At 34.0% G+C, this 22,519-nt stretch overlaps 2 protein-coding genes across 7 annotated transcripts; one reads left to right on the forward strand and one right to left on the reverse strand.

Moving 5' to 3' along the window:
* Positions 1–185: 185 nt before the first annotated feature.
* On the forward strand, positions 186–4,034 carry LOC135848810 (serine/threonine-protein phosphatase alpha-3 isoform-like). Its single transcript, XM_065368833.1, has 7 exons — positions 186–707; positions 828–980; positions 1,051–1,281; positions 1,360–1,580; positions 3,409–3,525; positions 3,665–3,808; positions 3,900–4,034. Exons 1-7 carry the CDS (start codon positions 587–589, stop codon positions 3,975–3,977), a joined length of 1,065 nt encoding a protein of 354 aa, XP_065224905.1. The 5' UTR covers positions 186–586; the 3' UTR covers positions 3,978–4,034.
* Positions 3,900–21,835, reverse strand: LOC135848811 (uncharacterized). 6 transcript variants are annotated; one of them, XM_065368839.1, is made up of 9 exons: positions 19,267–21,517; positions 14,376–17,085; positions 13,925–14,063; positions 13,825–13,852; positions 6,021–13,700; positions 5,118–5,352; positions 4,924–4,998; positions 4,441–4,542; positions 3,900–4,355 (listed from the first exon to the last, which is right to left on the reverse strand). In XM_065368839.1, exons 2-5 carry the CDS (start codon positions 14,810–14,812, stop codon positions 13,687–13,689), a joined length of 618 nt encoding a protein of 205 aa, XP_065224911.1. In that variant the 5' UTR covers positions 14,813–17,085; positions 19,267–21,517; the 3' UTR covers positions 3,900–4,355; positions 4,441–4,542; positions 4,924–4,998; positions 5,118–5,352; positions 6,021–13,686. The 6 variants fall into 6 exon arrangements, 5 of the variants coding, with proteins under 5 accessions (XP_065224911.1, XP_065224908.1, XP_065224907.1 ...); XM_065368836.1 differs by having other exon boundaries at positions 6,021–11,398; positions 11,621–13,852; positions 19,267–21,493; XM_065368835.1 differs by having other exon boundaries at positions 6,021–8,737; positions 8,836–13,852; positions 19,267–21,493.
* Positions 21,836–22,519: the final 684 nt, after the last annotated feature.

Raw genomic sequence — 22,519 nt, forward strand, 5'->3', positions numbered from 1 at the left:
CCTTCGCAAACTAGATAGATTCATGAACTTTTAAATATTAATTTTGAATTACATAGAAATTCCAGACAAACGTTAGGTATATTTATTCACAATAAATGAAGAATGATGATCATTGATCATAATATTATTATTTATTATCATTCGTTGTCTTTGATTTTGATTGGAGGAACATCAAAAACTGTTGGCTGATGAAAACAAAGTAGAAAGAGTTTAGCAATGTTTACTATTTAGAGTTGAAGAAAGTGACTTGGCAGATACAAAGGAGTCTTATATATAGCGTATTACGCAACACATAAGATACCTTTCTAAATAACGTGGAGGGCTGAATTATTGAAAGCGATTTTAATAGGGTTCCCCTTGGTGGGGGAACCCTAAAAAAAAAAAATGAACTATCTCGAAAACATCGGGCTGCTCGATAACAACCATATCAGAAATAGCTGGCTACGAAGTATCTCGAGCGCGGAGTTAAAAATCCAAGTTTTCATCGGACTGTATTTTGTCAACTTTCAGTTTTTCAACAAGCGTCCTTCATAGTCAAAATTTTAAATCTAGTTTTAAATTCGTTTCGTGGTAATTATTCAGTACGATGAGTAAAGGAGTGAAAGCTGCAGCGCCTGGCGCACCTGCTGGTGGCGGGGGATCGGGAAATACTCCGGATGTAGTCATCGCCAAATTATTAGATAGGAAAAACTTCTCTTTTTATAAAGGTAGGTGACGTTTGTTTTGTTTCAACGCTTCACGTATAGGTATATTTTTTTTCATCGTTGAATTTTCAAAGTACGAGTACAAAAAATGAATTTTAACGTCTTGTTTTTTTGAAAAAACAGATCTGCAGAATATCGAATGCAAAGCTCCGACGAATTTCGACGCGAAATGCGTTTTAAAAGCTAACGAAATAATTTGGTTATGCGAAAAAGTCAGAGAAATCGTATCGAATGAACCCACTCTGGCAGAATTACCCGCTCCCGTAATGATAGTCGGTTAGTATTCGGACTACGAGGTGTACATAGGTAATCGACATAGGTAAACTAATTACTGCTAATTTGTCAGGCGATATACACGGTCAGTTTAGAGATTTGCTTCTCGTATTAGACTGCATTAAAACGCCTCCTTCGATGAACTTTCTGTTTCTGGGCGATTACGTTGACAGAGGCGAATACTCGTTGGAATGCATAAGCCTTATATTAGCCTACAAAATTAAATACCCGAAACAAGTAATTATGCTGAGGGGTAATCACGAATGTGCCAGCTCGACCAGGGCTTACGGATTCTACGCCGAATGTAAGTACCTACTCGTACTCCAATCGGTGATGTTTTCGATTTATATCTCGAAACATATTTTCAATCCATTTTCTTTAGGCCAAGTTCGGTTCAAAGGAGCGGATTTATGGCAATATTTCATGAAACTTTTCAACATGTTGCCGGTGGCTGCGACCGTAGCCGATCAAAAAATCCTTTGCATGCACGGCGGAATAAGTCCAGATTTACACACCTTCGAGGATATTACAAAAATCAAACGACCCTCCGATATTCCCCCGAAAGGTTTACTCACCGATTTACTCTGGGCCGATCCCGATAAAGTTGGTATTTTATTTCTAAATAAGTAGGTAAACATTATAGTCCGGCATATGACAATAGGAGTGATTGCACCCCCCCCCCCCCCCGCCGATCCTCCGGGACAACTTTTTTCTTAAAGGGGACATCCTAAGGAACATTTTAAAGCAAAGTTGCCAAAAAAAAAGTTGGCCTTACTTACAAAATGGCGGCCATTTTGATTGACAGGTCAGCCGAAATCGCAGATTTTGCGTTGTAACATAGGACTTGCACGAACTTTTTCAAACTTTACAAAGGTAGATCGAAAGATCATGCAAACATTCATAACCTGTCAAAATTTCAAGTGCTAAAGTGCGTTTTTCGATTTTTGGTGAATTTTTGAAAATCGAATTTAGGTCAAAAATGAGGGAAAAAAATCAAAATTTTACCAAATTGACTTGGTGAGCTAAAATTTGGGATATACCTTATTTTCGACATGCCAAATCGATTGGAAACGGTTTCAACCCGTTTTGAGCAGTTCTGGAGCCTCCAGCAAATTTTTAAAACTCGATATTATCACAAAATTCCATAAAATTGGAGTTGTAAAGCTAAAATTTATTCTAAAAACTAATATCAATACGCTACGAAGTACTGCAGATGAATTTCAAGTCGTTTTGGAGCCTCCAGCGACTTTTCGAAAATTCCTGAAATCTCCAGCAGATTTTTGAAACTTCAAATTTTCACAAAATTTCATCAAATGGCGATGGAAAGCTGAAATTTACTCTACACTCCAATTTTAACACACTCTGAAGACGACTTCAAGTGGGGTCAAGTCATTTTAGGGCCTCCAGCGACTTTTTTTGAAAATTGCTGGAGCCTCTAGCAGATTTTTGAAACTTTAAATTTTCACAAAATTTCATGAAATTGAGATGGAAAGCTGAAATTTACTCTACACTCCAATTTTAACACCCTCTGAAGACGACTACAGGTGGGTTCAAGTCATTTTAGCGCCTCCAGCGACTTTTTTGAAAATTACTGGAGCCTCCAGTAGATTTTTTAAACTTGAAATTTCCCGCAACATTAATTTATCAAGTGGAGTTGGCAAGCTGAAATTTACTTCGCAGACTATATGGTGGTTTCAAATGGTTTTGAAGCTTCCAGCTACTTTTAGGAAATTTCAATTTTCCAAAAAAACGTCATACAACCTTTCAAAAAGTTGCTGGAGGCTCCAAAACGACTTGAAATTCATCTGCAGTACTTCGTAGCGTATTGATATTAGTTTTTAGAATAAATTTTAGCTTTACAACTCCAATTTTATGGAATTTTGTGATAATTTCGAGTTTCAAAAATTTGCTGGAGGCTCCAGAACTGCTCAAAACGGGTTGAAACCGTTTCCAATCGATTTGGCATGTCGAAAATAGGGTATATCCCAAATTTTAGCTTACCAAGTCAATTTGGTAAAATTTTGATTTTTTTCCCTCATTTTTGGCCTAAATTCGATTTTCAAAAATTCACCAAAAATCGAAAAACGCACTTTAGCACTTGAAATTTTGACAGGTTATGAATGTTTGCATGATCTTTCGATCTACCTTTGTAAAGTATGAAAAAGTTCGTGCAAGTCCTACGTTAAAACGCAAAATCTGCGATTTCGGCTGACCTGTCAATCAAAATGGCGGCCATTTTGTAAGTAAGGCCAACTTTTTTTTTGGCAACTTTGCTTTAAAATGTTCCTTAGGATGTCCCCTTTAAGAAAAAAGTTGTCCCGGAGGATCGGTTGGGGGGGGGGGTGCAATTACTCCTATTGTCATATGCCGGACTATTACATTATCGTGTGTCTGGAAATTATTAATCGATTTTGTTTTCTCTTGTACTCAGGACGAAGACGGCTGGAATCCGAATATCGACAGAGGAATTTCATTCACTTTCGGCGCTGATGTTGTTACAAAATTCACAAAAAAACATAACTTAGCATGCATCGTTCGAGCTCACCAAGTCAGTAAATTAGTGATTATTTTTAAAATATCTCTGTAATATTTATTCATACTCGTACATTACGGTGATCACTTTTTAATGCCAGCTTATACCAATAATATCTGTTCATTTAAACTGTCTATTTCTCGTCGTTTTACAGGTAGTTAAAAACGGATTCGAATTTTTCGCTAAAAGAAAATTATGTACGTTATTCACTGCTCCGAATTATTGCGGGGTATTTAAAAACGACGGAGCATGTATGAAAGTCGAACCGCCTCTAAATGTCACGATAATTCGATTATTTGTGAGTATTTTCACTCCATTAGGTACCTACAATTGTAATTACTTTGTTAATTTTTTTTCTTGAATATTTTTGATTTTTTTTTAAATATTAGTTCAAGCATAAAGAAAACCCCGATACGAAAAAACGTTGTGAAAGTCTACCCGTGAAAGTGAGCACGGAAGCTGCGTAAATTTCGCGTCATTTCAAACGTTCGTTTCGAAAATTCTCCTTAATCGGCATCGAGGTGTAAGTTTTTGTGAGTTGCCATTCGTATTTAAAAAACAAAAATATAACTTTTGTACTTTGGTTCTAAATTTTGTATTTTAAAATATTATAAAAATGTGCACTTGATGGATTTTTGCGAATGAATTATCCCTTCTACACGTTAATACAACCACTCACCAGTTCAAAACCTCGAGTTTAGAGTGTAAGGCCTTCGTACGTTCAGAAATATTCGTAAATTGAGATGATTTGATCTCTTTAGAAATAGATTGTTTGCCAATTTGAGACGACGTCCTCCCACCGATCCACGTTATTTTTCAACCAATCGAATGCTTTTAACGTTTCTCTGTGATTTATATTAACCAGTCAGAATTGAACATGAAAAATAATTGTTGGTGCACAGTAAGGTATAGTCATATTTTTACACTTACCAGCATCCGGTAGTTTGGATGTTTCCTTGTTGTTTAATGTTGCAGGATCGGCTAAAAGTACTTACCTTATTTTTTTTTAATATTTTCATACATATTTGAATTCTGTTCAAGCAAATTCCAAATTAGAAAATCAATACGTATTCATCAGTTTTTAAAAGGATTGAGAAATTACAAAATTTTGAATAATTTTTCAAAATTTCAAACTTTGTTTTAATGATTGAAGACGTCTTGTGTTTTGTTTTCGAATTCTCAAAAAAAAAAAAGAAATCATTCGACTTGATTTTTTTTCAACACATTTTCACACAGAATGTTTTCGACTACATTTTAAAATATTATGTTTTTCATTTAATTGTAAAATGTGCTGTGAATCTCGTGTGTAATTGGTACTAAAAAATATCGTTTCAACTGTGTTAAACGATAACATAACCCAAACAAATTAAATTATCAATTACCATAAAAATAAAAAATTCATTACTAAACTACCTGGTCAGCTGTTTTCCTAAATTAATAAACATGAAAATCACTGAATTGAAATTCACAGGAGAAGAAAGCCAACACCTATTGAAAAAAAAATCGAATGAAACATTCATTTTACTTTCATTTACATCTTCTTTAATATTTTTTTTTTATATGATTAACTGTTTTCATTTTCCGAACTGGTCGGAGATATTCTTTACCATTTCACGGTTTCTTGGGGCTTCCGTACAACCGCCATGATGAAACCCTCAAGGGAGAGACGCGATCAGCCTGAGCAAAACGACATTTTATGCCGTTTGGGTCTCTCCTTGGTCTCGAAGATGCGCCAGCGTACAAACATGATTATTCAGCTCACCACCGTGACGAGTAGCGTGGTGTTGTTGCTGGGCCGCTGATTATTCATCGAAAAACTGGTCTTATCACACATGAAAGTACCTATGGTATAAAAAAACAAAAAAATAAAAAAGTCACATAACATAAAATATCCCATGAATACGTTATCGAAACAAAATAGGTATTTTGAAGAATTGTATAGTGACACGAAAAAAAAGACCTCTGATGATCTTGAAGTCGTTGCTTTGAATTAAATTAACCCTTAGATGAGCAACATTTTCTTTTTCATTAAAAACATTTTTTTTTGACATTGTCTGAGGTGTACTTTTGAGGGAAAAATACTAAAAAAATCAAGGGGTTAAATTTTCATTTTAGGGGATGAAATATTTGGTGTCATATGACACTTCGCGCATCAATACATACGTTTTTTTGATTTTTTAAAAATTCAAAAGAAAAACAAGAAATCAAGTTGTTTATTGCAATAAATTGGTATGATTAACGAATAATTGGAACAATTAACAAATAACTCTGAAAAAGTAAAAAACCATTTATAAAAATGAAAAAAAAGTAAAAAACCATTTAGATTAACGTTAATTTAGTTCTCAATTACCTATCTGAATAGATAACTACACATATGTACATACATAAGTATAAATATGTAGGTACTCTTAAAAGTCATAAACTCATTGAAGTTTGAAAAGCACTAATTTATAGTAATAAAAAAAATTGAACTAGATAATAATAATAATGATACATAAAATGTGACTCACCAGCGTGTGAGGCATTCGAGAAAGGTTGGGTGAGAAATGCTCACGCGGTCTCTCAGCACAAAGTTTCACACCAATTCTTTAAAAATCGCAGCGTCAAGTAGGCCAGAAATTGGACGATGAGAGTTTGTCACCATGTAGCCCATTTCATCATCCTCTTTGGACATCCAGTACTTCTTTGTTTTAGTACATAATTAGTACTGATAGTCTCCTGTGTCACATTTATTTTTATAAGCTAAATATTCAAGATTTTTAATTTCTCTATTCCTCAGTATTCGGGATATTGTCAACAGTGATGTACTGGTGGAGGTCTCTTTGATCTAATACTCGCCTTCCACCTAACTTCTCTCTCCTAAATCGTTGCATGGCCGGGGACTCGTTTTCTGGAATGGGGGCTGGGACGAGACGGGCGAAGCGCTCGTTGAGTTTCGGAGCAGCTTCGACAGGGGCTCTGTCCGCATTCGTTGGAGGGACTAGGGGTGCGTGGGATTCATCTTCTGTGGCGTATGTGTCCATATCAGCGGCTTCTTGCTGTCGCAAGGCGGTCTCGGTAAGAGACTGGGGAGAATCATTAGTAAAATAATTATTTAATCATGGTATATTTCGCGGGCAAAGAAATCGTTTTGTTGAGTTACAGGAAAAATTATGTTTTTCATATTTTCTGGCAATAATCTTACTGATCCAATTAGATGGAAAATATGTTCTGCTCCATAAACTGCATTTGAAAATCGTTTTATTCGATACTGATTTGACACAGTCATTATTTTCTTCTTTTAAGTATTTTAGAAGAAAAGAAAAAGTCTCGAATTATTACCTTTTCCATCACCATTCCCCTTTTAGCTGGCATATATTGATCTAGTTACTGGAAGCTGCGCACCACATAAGTGGTTTATAACCAACTTTAAAATATGCAACAAACCGTTGAAAAAAATACATTTTTTATCACATTTGAATTAATATTATAATTATTATTATTTATTTGAAATCGGATTTAGAGACCCTCTTTTGAAAAAAGTGTGGAAGTAGAGAATGTAAATTCTATGTACTTACCCGAGCAGCAATTGAAAAACAGTCCTGCATGCGCAAATGCACGCGGTTATGTGGCGGAACACCAGCAGATCCACCGCAGCATGCAGAAATCTGGACTAACGCGTCGTACACGCATGGCGTTTCTGCCCTGCGTATGACAGGCGTTTCTGCGTGGTTTTCCGCTGACGTTTTTTAGATAAATTTACGCATGCGTTTTGCTGCAGGAATGCATACATTTCTGCACGCGTTTCGCGTCTTCCACTATGATCAGAGTGTCTACCGGCAAGAAAAAGGCAAGAAAGTTAGAAAAAGGCGAGAAATTCACTTGGGTGGCAAGAAAGTTAGAAAATAGTATAGAAATTCCTTCGAAAAGCAAGAAAATGTCCAAGAATTCACATCAAAAATCTCTGAAAAATTGAAGTTATCCCAGCAAAATTTCAAGTTTTCATTTTGTTAAAATTGATGTTGTTCTACTTTTTGAATTGAAAATTTTCCAAAAATTTTGCCCTCGCTTCGCTCGGGCCATTCAAGATACAGTTTTCAAAAATTTTAAGAATTCAAAAATTAAATAGGAAATTTTTGATTTCCAGGTAATACTCAAACCATTTGAAAAGTGCAAATTTTTCATTCTCTGAACAGAACGACTAACTTTTCAAAATTGTTGATATTGTGCTCCGATGAAAATGTAAAATACAGCATACAAAATGGTCGTTCTTTCGTTTTTCACAACAATTTTTTCAACAAATTTTCGCTCTCGCTTCGCTCGAGCAGTAATTTTAACTTCATTTCAATAAAATGATCATTCGTTGTGAAGGGTTTTCTGAAAACAACCTAAAATGTCGATTTTTCGTGTCTAAAATTCTGATTTTGCTCTCCCCTCAATCACAAATAAAAGTATGCCTAAGCTCTTTCATGGTTTGATCCTGTAATTGTATGTATATGTCACATTGTCACTGGTATTCAGCACGTTAAAATTTTGATTTTTGTCGGAAAAATAACAATTTTTTGTTGAAAAAATTACATCATATTCCCCCTCCTCCAAATAACACGACTTCGATCCGCATTCGAGTTAACTTTTCATTTTGTTACTGTTATCATCATAGAATTGAATTCACTTCAGTAGACTTGCCTCAACGTTTGTTTTTATTACGTTTTTTTATTACTATTTTTTCATTTGAGAAATTAATTCACTTCTCTGCTTTGAAGAATAAATTTTTGAGAAATTTTGTCAGGGTGGGGGGGGGGGGGTTAGAGTGGTTAGCGAAGATATCTATGCGTAAATATGAAGAGGGGTAAGAAATTTCATTTTTGGAAGCAAGAAAAAAACAAGAAAAAGGCGAGAAATTCGCTTTTTTGATTTTAGTAGACACTCTGATGATGAGTTTCTGCTGCGAATACGCATGCACTTTAACCTATGCTTTCATAATTAGTAGATTTCTTAGTAAATGTTATATGTATTTCTCTGAGCATGTTTTGCTAACAAGGGAGGTTTCCCAATTGACAGAAAAATTGTTGAACCGAATAAAGCTAGGTGGAAAAAGCTCATAAAAATATACCATCTGCCAAAATTTCTCCTGCTCAAGTGCATTTTTCGATCTTTGCTTACTTTAAAGTTATTGTCCAACTGAATCGCATCTAACGGCGATGGTTTTGGTTCAACATTTTCATCATCTTTTGAATGCGACCGTAACCTAGTAGAAATTATGAATATAATATATTGTAGAAACAATACATGTAGGTACCTAATGGGTTAAACATCTCACATATTTATTCTTTGAACAACACTTACCGCATGATTTGGAATAATAATCTACAGTGGACGACGACACGTGATTAAAAACCAAAGAAGACGTAACCGCGACCAGGAGTCAACTCGAATCCGATGAAGACAAAGACAAAGGAAACGAAGAAGAATTTATTATTATACTGGAAAAAAAAAGACACATAATACATTAGAACATCATCTTACCGAAGTTTTTTGGCTTTGTGTATACTCGAAAAAATAAAAATGGAGAGCTGACAGTGTGACAGACAACCGTCTGAAGCGTGAAGACTGAAGCGGCCAGGCTATTCCGGGAAGTCAGATATGCTCATACCAGACGGTGGTCTGTGGTTGGTACACACAGTAAACGGTACACACAGTAAACGGTTCGCACAATGTTTTTTTGTCCGAGTAATGGAAATCGAGTTTTTCATGGGAACCAATCAAGTTGTAAAGCCTGCTAATCTCACCTCCAAGTATCTCATTCAAAGTAACCTTTATTTGGGATATTATAAATTTTTCTTCATAAGTTTTGAATTACCTGAGACTGAAATGTTTACTGAAAGCAATAAATACAAATTAAAATTTAAAATAATTTAATGTTAAGTAGTACTTCTTTCAACTAAACTTACACAATCTTCATCCACATTTCGTACACACGCATTTCTGAATGTAGGTAATATTTATTATGGCTATTAATACTTACTCGAATCTGCATCTCCGAAAACATTTTCGAACACACCACAACAGGAATTTTCTAATGCAACACATTTTTTAAAAAACCTCTTCAAAAATTTACGAATATACCTCTTTTTTTAAAAAAACTTGATCACCATAAAATCAATCAATCTTCCATAAATTAATCATCAATAAGTCAATAACCATGCCTCAGGCTCAATTTTTTTTTGCTTCTATGGAAAGGTTACAGGGTCACTGGAACAGGTGTAGGTTTTTTTAAGAAGAAAAAAAATTGTAAAAAATTAATTCAGGTCTTCATAAAAAATCTATATTTGTGTCATAAAATTTGAATTGAACATTTTTGCTGCATAATCAACAGGTGTTCAGGTTAACAATGCCTGGTAAATGCTGGATAGTTACCCATAAAAAAAAAGTGAAAATAAGTATCTTCGTGAAATAAAAACAGACACCTGATACTCTTATTTTTGTTTTATTTTATTCGGGGGGGAAGATCTAGTGGTGGCATTGTCTTGACAGATGGTTTCAGTTATATAATGAATAAAAATACACGAGCTACAAGACTAGAAATAACGCACTAATACAAATTACTCAGGTAGGCGATAGGTATACATATATCCACGTTGGTCAGCTCGTCTTGATTCAAATTAAATTACCAAAAAAAAAAAATATTAAAAACGCGTAATAAAATATGTTTTGAACAGTCTTGAAAAAAGATGCTGAACATTCTACAAATTAGATAATTAGAAAAACAAAACATGAGATAAATAAGGTAAACCAAATATTTAAAATTACAAATGACAAGAGTACAATTATTTTAAAATCAATACGCATGTTCGTTCAGCACATGGAAATATGAACACTTAATAAAATATCATTAAATTAATAATGTTAAAATTTAAATTAGAGATCGATTTATTCGTGAAAAAAAAGAATAATAATTGTAGAAAATAACGCACTAATACAAACCAAATGCTAGCAAATTTTGCGCTAGCGTAAATGGTGCCGGAATTTGAGACACTTTTTTACAAAAAATGCTAGCAAATCAGTTGCGATTAGGTCGCATTAGAGTAGCAGAATTGCGCGCAAATAGCTAGCACGTAGCTGGCACAAAGCTAGCAAAAAGGTAGCATTTTGTTGGCACTTTGCTCTGCATTCTGCTACGTACATGCGACTATATCGCGACTGATTTGCTAGCAATTTTTGCAAAAAGTGTCTCGTATTCCGGCACCATAGCAAGAAGCTAGCATTTTGCTGGCGTAGAAAAACTTTGATCAGCGAGCGATGTAGCTCAGTTGTCATTGATTTTGCTTAATTTTAGTATTTTACCTGATTAGTAATTTTATTTACGAGGTTGTAAAAGTTTCAAAATCATAGGATGTATTCGAATTTGCGTTTGGACGTGTTAAATGGGCGGCGCTGGCGACCATTTACAAGTACGTGAAGACGTACTCCTGCATAAATTTGTGATGTTTCGATCTCGACGTAAAAATCTTCAAATAATAGGCCTAATCATGATACATAAAATGTGACTCACCAGTGTGAGGCATTCGAGAAAGGTTGGGTTAGAAATGCTCACGCGGTCTCTCAGCACAAAGTTTCACACCAATACCGAATATGGAGTCTGCCTAAATATCTTCATTTCGCTGAGGCGTGGGATTCGTCTTGTTTTTCTCAATCCATTGGGGCTTAGGTCTCTCTTTTGGAAGCTCCTTCCTTTCCGGCTTAGGTTTAAGATTTTATAAAATTCATAAAAACACAAAATATAATAAAATTTCCAAATTTGATGAAAATTCCATCAAAATTTAATACTGGAGGTAATCAAATGTTCATTAGTAATTCCAATCCCATCATTTGCTGAAACATTTTGATGCAATGAGGATTTCTTCACTCCCTAAAGACAGTACAAACAACGTAAATTACATACGTGACTAACTGACTGATAAACAAAATAACGTACCAATAAAAAATAACATGCATCTTTTCAATAAGCATGATTTGTAAGAAGTGAATTATTTTGAATGAACGATTCATATAAATGTAAGTAGATACGTTTAATGTGAATACGTATCCCTTGTAAGTTTGTAGAATAGCATAAACGACTTGAAGTACTTACTGGATAATGATATTTTACGTCCTAATGTACTCATTGGAATAGGAGCATTTACATTATATGCCCAATCCTTGTACGGACCACAACTTATTCGCTGATCTTGTTTGGTTTGTCGTTTTTGATCTGCCATTACGTTGTACTTTTCTTCAGACGAATAAATAAACAAAATTCTGTCTTTTCTTTTGGTTACTCAATTATTTTTTAACAGCACTCCAAAATATGTACCATTATTAACTAAATACGCGCTTAATTTGCACACTATGTACTGATAATCAAGCTCGTATAATTACTGATAACGCACCACTGCTGGTGCTGAGTGCACCACCGTCTAGTGGTGGGGGTGCTACTCAGATTATTGCTTTCTATCACGTGATACAGAAATATCATTTGAGTGTTTTTTTCATACCATTTCAGGCGCCATGATTTAAATTCGGACATACGAGTAGCTCATCGATATTCGTTTTTACAGTTAGTGTATTTGTTCTAAATTTTTTGTGGTGAAATATTACAACTAAAGTACTCGTGTTTTTCCATTTACATTTTTGTAATTTCTGTGATGTTTGATACTTATATTTGTACAGTGGTCACCATGGGTATAAACTCAGTTTCGCTGAAACATACTTGGAAATCATTTTTTAAAAAAGAATTTCAACCAAAAAAAGCCTTTACATTTGAATTACATTCTATAGTAAATTGTTTAAAATGGAATTCCTAATGAATGTTTCCATATTAATTTTTCAATATGATTTCAACCGGATTTTTTGGTGGTGCTGTGTGATAAAATTTGAAATGAAGAAGTTGAAACTAACAATTAAATTCAATTGATAATGGAAAACATAATACTGTATAAAACACAAATGAAAAATAATAAAAATAAAACGGAAAATTAAAAATAGAAAGTCAATCAAAATCTTCTAAAATTGCGCCTTTCTGGGTTTTGGAGTTATTTTAAAATTGTAACAGGCGCACATGTTGAGAATAAAGTGGCCGCACAAGAGAATAATCTCGGTTTTGTTAGTAGCCCTGGATTGAAATACAATCAATCTCCTTTTGAGATATTAAGAGATCATTTTTAGTTCTTCATTACTCAAGACTTTTATAAATTTGTCCCAATTGGTCTGAGAAACGCTAGACAGCACACAAATCTAACCACTCGATCATGCAATTTCAGCATACAAGATGCTCCTATGGATTCTTATTTTTTTAAATAAAATCCATCCATACAATTTTTTACAAAGTAATGAGTTCAATTTAAAAAAAATAAAGTTAGCTAAAGTCCAGTGGTATAAGTACATAAATGAAGTACCCATACCAAGTTCCAGGCGGTGTTAATTAAAAATCATCGTAATATCTCGTAATGTAAACAAGTAACCACACCAGCAAGATCACACAACCAGATCACAATAAACAAGGTAGAAAAAGATACAATTCGTTATTTGAATCCTGTATTTTTCAGCATGGACTGCAGATGATAAGGTTCATGTACTGAACTCTAATTTAGACCAACTACTTCAACTACATTTTAACTGGGGGCATGTCAGATTATGTGCTCAATTGGGAGTTGAATTAGTTTTTATTAAATCAAATTCGTTCGAACATTTTTGTTCGATTTTAAGTTTTTTCGTTATGAAAATATAATTCTACTGCCACTAAAGTAGATGAATGTCTCATTATTATTTTTAAGCATTATCTAGTTGTTTTAGAGAAGTTAATCTGTATTTCACGAGTCAATATATACCCCCCCCCCCACCAATAAGTTTGATGGTTTTGGTTTATAATATGAGATCATTGAGATCTTGTAAAATAACCTATGATCGGTTTTATAGCTAGTCCTGAATTGCATTAGTTGATAATGGATTGGTTTTGAGTAATCTATGTGATAGATTTCATACCTGTGATTTTCGCCATGTTCTTTCTATGTATCATATTCTGTTTTGAGTTATTTTACCAATAATACATAACATCATTCGAAATCTTCAACTGAAGTAACTCATGTTCAAAGTTTCTTCCTTGTATATACAACATTGTACTTCTTTGAAACAGCTGATTTTAGCGAGTCATTGAATTTTTCAAAATTTGCACCCTGTACGGTACAGAGAAAATTCGACGGTTGTACATACGTATGATCATACTTACATTATCCGACAGCCAGGCCTTGTAATCTTCCCCTACAACAGAAGAAATAATTTCCGTTCCTATTAACGAACCTAGGAGTCCTAATCGAGTATCGTCAACCTGCAAAAATACACGTTACGCGAAATGGTTAATTAATTGAACAATGAAAAATTACAAAAATCGTGCACTTACCTCTTCTAGCTTGTCTGAGAGCAGGGTTTCAAACTCCGTGAGATCCACGTACACCCCAATGGAATGGTCCTGCATTTCTTTCTCAATCTTCTCATTCTGCTCCGGCGTTGTGTCCTCTTCAGTTACATTTTTTTTCGGTCTGTAAAATTACAGATTAATTTGTGAATTAGTCTAATTTTTGGTAAAAAATACGAGTTTTTTGCAACATGATAGAAAACGATATCTTGCCAAAAAAGCACGATTCGACAAATTTACTAAAAAGCTAGAATTTCAGTCGATTAAAGTCTGTTTAGGTGTCGAAGAAATGACTAGATTTTCGATCGGACCCCATCCACGGCCCCCAGCGCCGCCCCAAAGGGTTGAAAATTCAAAAAAGTCGCACTTAAACACAACATTGGATTTGGATGAAAGTGATCAAACACACTATCATCCCATACGTGAAATAGGTTACCTTCGTTTACTTCCGGTACTAATTACTCCATTAGCAACACCATAGGCAATTTCGTTCTCGCTTTCTGCGTCGTCTCCTACGAAGAATTCTTCGTCATCGCCGATAAAGACCTCTTCTTCAGAGTCGTGTACGATTAGCCCATCATTTACCGGCTCGTCATCGTCGCTAACGTCGCGAAAGCACGTATTGAGGGCAGAGAATTCATTGTAAAATCGTACCACTTCTTTTCCAGTATCATTATTCGATAGATCGATCTCCGGCGTGAGTAAAATGGGAAACATATAGAGTTCTTTTTTCTTGCTTTCGAATATCTCCTTTAGGGCGTCTTGCTCGACCGTACTGCATCTCTGAGGATAATAACTTGTCCGCGTCGAAATTAAGGTTTTGTGATACGGCGCCGGTGGATCCATATTCAGCAGCAGGTTTTCGTAGGTCATCGGCTTCACCACCGACACTATTAAATAACTTTGATGTGGTCAAATCCAGGTGAAAGTTTGATTTCATTACTATGGCACTCTCTAGATGTTGAGATAAAGACCTAATTTCACTCGTTCTCACTGCAGTCCTGTGGATAATTTGATCTTCGTGTCATAGTCCGTTTTAATGAAGTAGATATTAATTGTAACCAAAAAATAATAATGTTAATATAGATAAATAAAATAAAATATTTAAATTAACAAACCTACTAAACCGAAATAAAAAATATAATCCTACTGCCACTAAAGTAGATGAATGTCTCATTATTATTTTTAAGTATTACCTAGTTGTTTTAGGGAAGTTAATCTGTATTTTACGAGTCAATATATTCCCCCCCCCCCAATAAGTTTGATGGTTTTGGTTTACAATATGAGATCATAGAGATCTTGTAAAATAACCTACGATCGGTTTTACAGCTAGTCCTGAATTGCATTAGTTGATAATGGATTGGTTTTGAGTAATCTATGTGATAGATTTCATACCTGGGATTTTCAGCATGTTGTTTCTATCATTCTGTTTTGAGTTATTTTACCTGTAATAACATCATTCGAAAGGTTCAACTGAAGTAACTCATGTTCAAAGTTTCTTGCTTGTGTACGTACTTCTTAAAAACAGCATAATTTATCGAGTGATCGGATGTTGAAGCATAAAATTTCAAACTTTGAGATCTAATCTAAGTGATTTAAAATATAACTAAAAATACAATTGAATGTAAAAAACCAATAATAGAATTTGTAAACGAGTCGTCGCAGTCGAAACGAATTTTCGTTAGAGCCCCATAGAAGAGAATGGGCTGAGGAATGTTCCCCTGCTAATTTCAGCGGGGTGGTCCAGCTCATGGTGTGGATTATTTTTCAATGTTTAATTACTAATCTTATACCTACTTATTTAAAAAATTTAAACAATAAAAAGTTGCAAAAATTTTGCAAACACAAAAATGATAATTACGATAAATTGATCGAAAACTGTCTGAATAGAATAAAATTTCGCGACAGTAGGAGAAACATATTGTTTCAAGAACATTGTAAGCTCCAGGTCAATTTTTATCCAATATGCAGCAAAAATTTTACAGTTACTATTCGTGTTTTTACATCTTTGAGCCATCGTTTCTGGAAATTTTGTCAAAATCTGGCTTAATGGCTCCTTTTTTTTATTCTAACAGCAACGATATGAGACACTTCTTTGATTAATTTAAATCCCACATTTTTTTTTTTTTTTTTTTTTAAATTACTAAAAAGTCAGCAAATATCCTTTTTTAATTTTCTGAATTATTTTGATCGACTTTGAGATAGTCAAAAAAATACTTGAAAAAAATCATGTCGCAAAGTCAGCCAAATGTTATGTAGGTATTATTTTAGTCTGGATCCAAAGTTGTTTTTTTCATTTTTTTTCAGTTCTTATTACGATTTTTGTACCAAAATTTCGGCTGTCATTTTTTTCATTTGTTTTTAATCTCTTTCATTTTTTGTGTCTTTATGCCAATGTTTTGATATTTTCGAAATTTCATTTTGCCCCGTGTGCTCCCACGGACATAGAATGCTCTGATTATACTCATAGTTGAGTAAAAATTTGCAAATCCGTGATCTGATCTTAAGATTGTTCACGATTTTAGGTAATTTTAACGTGTTTTCTCGTTTTTCTCAAGGTCATTTTCGTCATAAAATTGGGTTTTTGTTTCTATGTACATAATATTATCATTGATTCTTAATTTATGGGCAATAATTTTCAAAAAATTATATCATGTTGTTTTTCAAGTTCTGATTGATTGATCTCACAGTAATTCAAAAAAAAATCTAGTGTTCTGAACCAGTTTGCTGGATGTTTGTGGTTTGAAAATATTTGTACTGTGAAAGAGCATTCCGAAAATGTGAGTTGATATGATTTTTTTCTCTTTTGATGAATGATATAATCTTAGTGAAGATTTTTCGGTCCTCTGATGACCGAATGCTGAAGGCAAATATGATGGCGTTCCAGTGTTTCTCCATTATTAGTATGATTATGAATACCGAATTCTCGCTCATTTTCTTGAGATAAGGATACGTAAGGCTTCGTTGTTTGAGGTAATCTTCTTCAACTTGGTACAAGTACGTCGAGTCTCGAGCTACGCTCACACCGACGTATTCAGATAGTTGTCAGATTCTCCAAATGTGGCTGACTTGTATGTGTAATTGTGTGCTTAGCTACTCGCATGCAACAATTACTGGTGTCGTTAATAATTCAGTGTGTTGACAACCTGAAAGAAAACCAGGTTTTACTGTTTAGTATTCAGCCACATGAGTGTGCTCCACTTTTACTCTCGACATTGCATATTGCTAAGTATATGTACCTACATTTATTATACTGGAAGATCATTCGAACATGCCTCGTACCAGAAATCAAGTTTTTGTGTGAGTAAATCGTATTCATAGGTATTAATTTACTTGAAACTCTTGGGAACGTCGTCATATTTAGCTGAGTCTGCTCATTCTACATACATGTCACTCATTCACACTTTTTAAGGGATGCTCTTAACAGTACGTTGAAAACTAAAGATAAAAAGAAACTGCAAAAGTCCAAGCCCAATTTTTTTTGTAAAAATTATTTGATCTGAGAAAAAATCAGCCCATTTCAAATTGAAATAAAGAAAAGGCGGCAGCAGAAGCCCAATTGATTTTTGAATTTTCATCTGAGAAGTTGGTTTTTTACAAAAAAAACTATAAAAGAAAAAAGAAAACAAAAGCAAAAAAATTAAGATGGCAAAAGCCCACAGTTTAAAATTACATGGTCCAAAAATTTTCATCTGAAATGTCAATTTATTTTTTTTTACCAAAAAGAAGAAAAGCCAAAAAAAGATGGCAAAAGCCCACAGTTTTAAATTACATAAGTACATGGCCCAATAAAGGGAAAGCACGTTAAAAATTGAAAATGAAAAAAGATGGCAGAAGTCTAAGCCTGATGATTTTTTTTTGTAGAAATTAATCTATCTGAAAAAAAAACCAGCCCATTTGAAATTAACACGAAAAAAAGAAGGCAAAAACCCAATTTTTTTTAAAAATTGCATCTGAGAAGTTGACTTTTTTAGAAAAGAAAAAAAAAAGAAAAAGAAAACAGAAGCAAAAAAAAAGATGGCAAAAGCCCACGGCTTTGAATTGCATGGCCAAAGAGAAAGCACATTAGAAACTAAAAATGAAAAAAGACTGTAAAAATTCAAGCTCAAATTTTTTATTAAAAATAATTGATCAAAGAAAAAACCCAGCCCATTTGAAATTGAAATAAAAAAAGACGGCAAAAGCCCAATTTTTCAAAAATTTTAATTTGAAAAAAATTGTTCAAAAAATAAGTAGTAAAAGGTGAAAAGAGGTGTTTCAAAAAAAAAAAAAACAAAAAACAATTTGCAATTGATTTGCAGAATAAAATGAAAAAAATCATGAATTGACGAATCTAAACATAACAACAAAATATAACAAGTTACTCATTGTGGTAACTAGGTTGGAATAAAAATGATTAATTTTTTGGGACAAGAGATATAGGTTTCAAAAGAGTGGAAATTACAAATAGGAAAGAAGATAGGTATTTGAAAGGAATGAGACATGAGAAATAGGCTCGATGTATAGGACATTAAAAACCTACTAGTAACCACATAACTAACCAGATAATCAGTTTCCATTCAAAATAAAAGAATCTTCTTCACATATTAAATAAAATGATTTTGTACCAATAGCCAAGAAGTTACGAGCATAGCTCGTGAATAAATTTATTTCGAAGATCGAACTCGAATTTGTTTTAGAATCGAAACTGGAATATTTCAAACTCGGCTTCAATGATGGTTTATAACTTGGTGGCGGATATTTAACTAGGATCTTGGGATCTATAGTTACTTCAGTTACCAGTACCTTAAGCTTATCTGGAACCACTTTACGTTTATTTGCTCTAGGTACCGTCGGTGGAGGAACGATCAAAGGTTGTTTCTTTGATCATGTAACTGGACCAGTAATTGTTGGTGACTTTTTACTGGAATTAATTGACTTCCGAACTGTAGCAGTTGAAGTCGGAACTCGAGATACTTTAATTGGATCAACCGTCGAAGATGATTGGTCCGAAGATGATGGAATCGAAGTAGACACTGGAGATGATTTCTTCGAAGAGGAGATCGATTTTCGCATACGTCGATAAAGATGAATTCGAATGATGAATACGCAACGAGGTACCGGTGTCGATTAGTGGTGAGAAAGTAGAGGAGGGGAAAGGGGATACATTTATTTACATAATCTAACTATCTAGATTCCCGAAAAGAATTTATCATAGGAATGAAATCGAAACTCCCGTTGAGCGCCAGAATAATGTAATTATTATTCAATTTAGCGTCTATGATAAATAAGTTTCGAAAATTCACACATAAAATAAATTCTTACTCCACCAGATAAAAAATCTTTACCATAACAGGGCGTTCTTCAGCCATTACAAAACACTCGAACGAATCCGAAGGGAATGACAATAAATATAGCTCTGGAACTCAGTGTACAGGATAATTGCACTTCACACGCGATCATAAAAATCAATCGCGGAATCCAAAAAGTAAAAATTATTACAATAATTAACGTTAATTAGAATTTAGAATTGTAACGAACAGATAACAACATAACAAGATGGCAGAATGAAATTATGCGGAAAATACGATTAAATAACGTTAACTACTAGAGCGTGATCTGGTGGGTAAACTCTAAACTACTTAAACCTAATTTTTTTTTTTTTTTTTTTTTTTTTTTTTTCAATAATTTTATAATAACGAGTATGATAATTATAAAATAGATTCGATCGATTCAGTATGCACACAACGAAGTAACTAGTACATTTATCTAAGGTTGGAAAGAAAACATCATATACAATAGCAGGTATATGTAGAAACGTAAGAGACGGAAAATTCAAGCTAAAACATACATTTTTATTCGAGTAATAAATCAAGGTTGAAATAATATGGCATGATATCGATGTACTTGTACTATTACGAATTGTACGTTAACACATGAACAAAAAGTACATTCGTTTTTTAACCTTGAAATGGTTTTATCTTTTCCTAGCTTGATGGTGCGAGAAGATGGTATACTTTTAATCGAGAATTTTCATGCCTATTCTCATTACGTTAATTGATCAGATTTTAAGCACCATATTACTTTATTCTACAGTTGTCTATTTTTACTAGATAAATACGTAAAAGAGTTTACTTTACGTTACATTACGTTGAGACAACTAAAAGGAAAGATAGGTGATGAAATCTGATATACCTATTTTGGCTATACCCATGATCGCATGTTTTTTTTTGGAACACAAAATAAAAATAGAATTTTGAGGGTTTTTTTTTTTTCACTCAAGGAAACCTCCCTTGAGCCCCACGTTGGGCGCCATATTAGTTTATGTGGTAACTAGGTTGGAATAAAAATGATTAATTTTTTGGGACAAGAGATATAGGTTTCAAAAGAGTGGAAATTACAAATAGGAAAGAAGATAGGTATTTGAAAGGAATGAGACATGAGAAATAGGCTCGATGTATAGGACATTAAAAACCTACTAGTAACCACATAACTAACCAGATAATCAGTTTCCATTCAAAATAAAAGAATCTTCTTCACATATTAAATAAAATGATTTTGTACCAATAGCCAAGAAGTTACGAGCATAGCTCGTGAATAAATTTATTTCGAAGATACATACACAGTATGATTCATTATATTTTGTGTAGTTCCAAATGGGGTTCAAGAAGGATCTCTCAATCGAGATATATCATTAATTTAGAAGGTAGGTAACTACCTATCACGATTCATAATGGAATCATATCGAGATAAAGGAAAAGAATTAAGAGTCACTAATTAGACTATATCATTTACATTTAGGTAATTCAAAGGTAATTTAATGATTACATGTCTAACCTAAATAAGGGGGTTCTTTACTTCTCACCACATCTTCACCTGCACCTCAGTGCTCTGGCTTTTAGGCAGCCATATCAGGAAACATGACGAATGGGAAATATTCACGAACCACCTTCACGATAATTCAAATAAAAATTAAGTCAGTTCTTCAAATCATTGTAATCGAGATATAACGTTTCACATTACACCATTATTCATTATAAATCAAATAAACTCCAAATTGTATAAAAAGTAGAAAAAGAACGCATAAACACACATCTACATATTTCAAAAGTATATCAAAAGTTAGTTGATCTGTTTCTAACGTATTTCAACTTTCAAAAGCATCAAAACAGAATCAACTAACGAGCTCTAGTATCGTTTTCTTTAACCTGTCAGAATCCTAAAAACACATAAACACATTTACAATACATCAAACGTTGAGAGCAAAACAATATACGTCTTATACATTCAACAAACAAAACATAAGTCGAGGTGCGCATCAGCGCTACTATCCGTTGGTACCCGATGTCACGAGAATACCACCCGAAGGTGTACATAGCGGGTATACCGCAAGTGTATCGAGAGGACGAGTAGCCCTACGCTAACACTCCCTCCCTACAAGTTCACGAGATCTTTATTTAAATTTCAAACCATCGGTACCTTCGGATTTTCAAAAAATATTCACAAACAAATATAGTAAATCACAAAAACAATAAATTCAACATATATACATTCAGTCATATTCAACAATAGATTCACAAAAAAAAACATATTCAAAACAAAATTAACGATTCAATAAACAGTCAACATATTTACATTTTCCAAAACAAAACAATTTCAATAAATACTCTTCGTTCTCTTCGGATTATCTTACTAACGGAGGAGGAGTCCCCGCTGGAGGCGGAGGCGGCGGTAAATCATGGTCGCTTTCACTACTAATACTATCCTCCAAACTTTCATAATCTGAATCTTCGACTACTCCTGTTCTTTGATATCTAATAGTTCTGCGCATAAGGCGCTTTCTTTTGGTTTTTCTTTGTCTCAAATAAGCTCTTCGTTCAGTTTTCATCATCGTGTCTTTAAACTTTTCTTCACGAAGCTTTTTCAAGCAGTGCTCTGGATTACTAACCAATTTCACATTCCATGGGTCAGCCCCCCCTTTATGAATCTATCGGCATATGTATAACGTTCCGACTTCGCTAAATTTTCTCCCCAAAGTGGATCTTTATCAATTCTTAGGAGTAGATGGTCGTAGATGGTCGTCTACATTTGTCCATATACACAAAATACAATAACTTTTTTTACAAATATAAATTTCTGCTTGTACTTGATCATAGTACTCATGATCGCGAATATAGTTTGCACTTTGCTGCGCGTGCGGTCAAGTTCCAGGCAGATATCACGGGGAAACTGCGTCGATGCAACCGCATCTAACAGCCATCGCGCTGACATCATCACGGTGACAAGAGTCTCATAATGAGCATTCCTGGCATATATTTATGTAACACAAACCATATCTCGGCATATCGAGAAGATTTATTTCTAAGTGTTGAAAAAACATACCGATGTGCTGCAACTTTTTATTGTCTGTGAATCGGCACTTGATCATACTATGGGTTTGAGGCAGATGTATGTGTACATACAATATACTTATATATCATTCTGCTCTCAACCATCTTCAGCTGTGTCAAGAAGGGCTGCGTTGAGTGCTGGTGAGACGGAACAAAACAGTTTATTTTTTATTACTCATTACAGGTTATGAGGGGGAGGCGTAACTGATTA

Source organism: Planococcus citri, chromosome 5 (assembly GCF_950023065.1).
Source record: "Planococcus citri chromosome 5, ihPlaCitr1.1, whole genome shotgun sequence".
Taxonomy (NCBI): domain Eukaryota; kingdom Metazoa; phylum Arthropoda; class Insecta; order Hemiptera; family Pseudococcidae; genus Planococcus; species Planococcus citri.

Bases quoted from the DNA above. Each gene is read 5' to 3' on its own strand.
- LOC135848810 (XM_065368833.1), top strand. From the start codon at position 587: ATGAGTAAAGGAGTGAAAGCTGCAGCGCCTGGCGCACCTGCTGGTGGC. The intron at 981-1,050 runs GTTAGTATTCGG...CTAATTTGTCAG, and splicing joins CGCTCCCGTAATGATAGTCG to GCGATATACACGGTCAGTTT. The intron at 1,581-3,408 runs GTTGGTATTTTA...TCTTGTACTCAG, and splicing joins TCTGGGCCGATCCCGATAAA to GACGAAGACGGCTGGAATCC.
- LOC135848811 (XM_065368836.1), bottom strand. From the start codon at position 14,812: ATGACCTACGAAAACCTGCTGCTGAATATGGATCCACCGGCGCCGTAT. The intron at 14,064-14,375 runs GTAACCTATTTC...GTAATTTTACAG, and splicing joins AGTACCGGAAGTAAACGAAG to ACCGAAAAAAAATGTAACTG. The intron at 13,853-13,924 runs GTAAGTGCACGA...GTATTTTTGCAG, and splicing joins TCTCAGACAAGCTAGAAGAG to GTTGACGATACTCGATTAGG.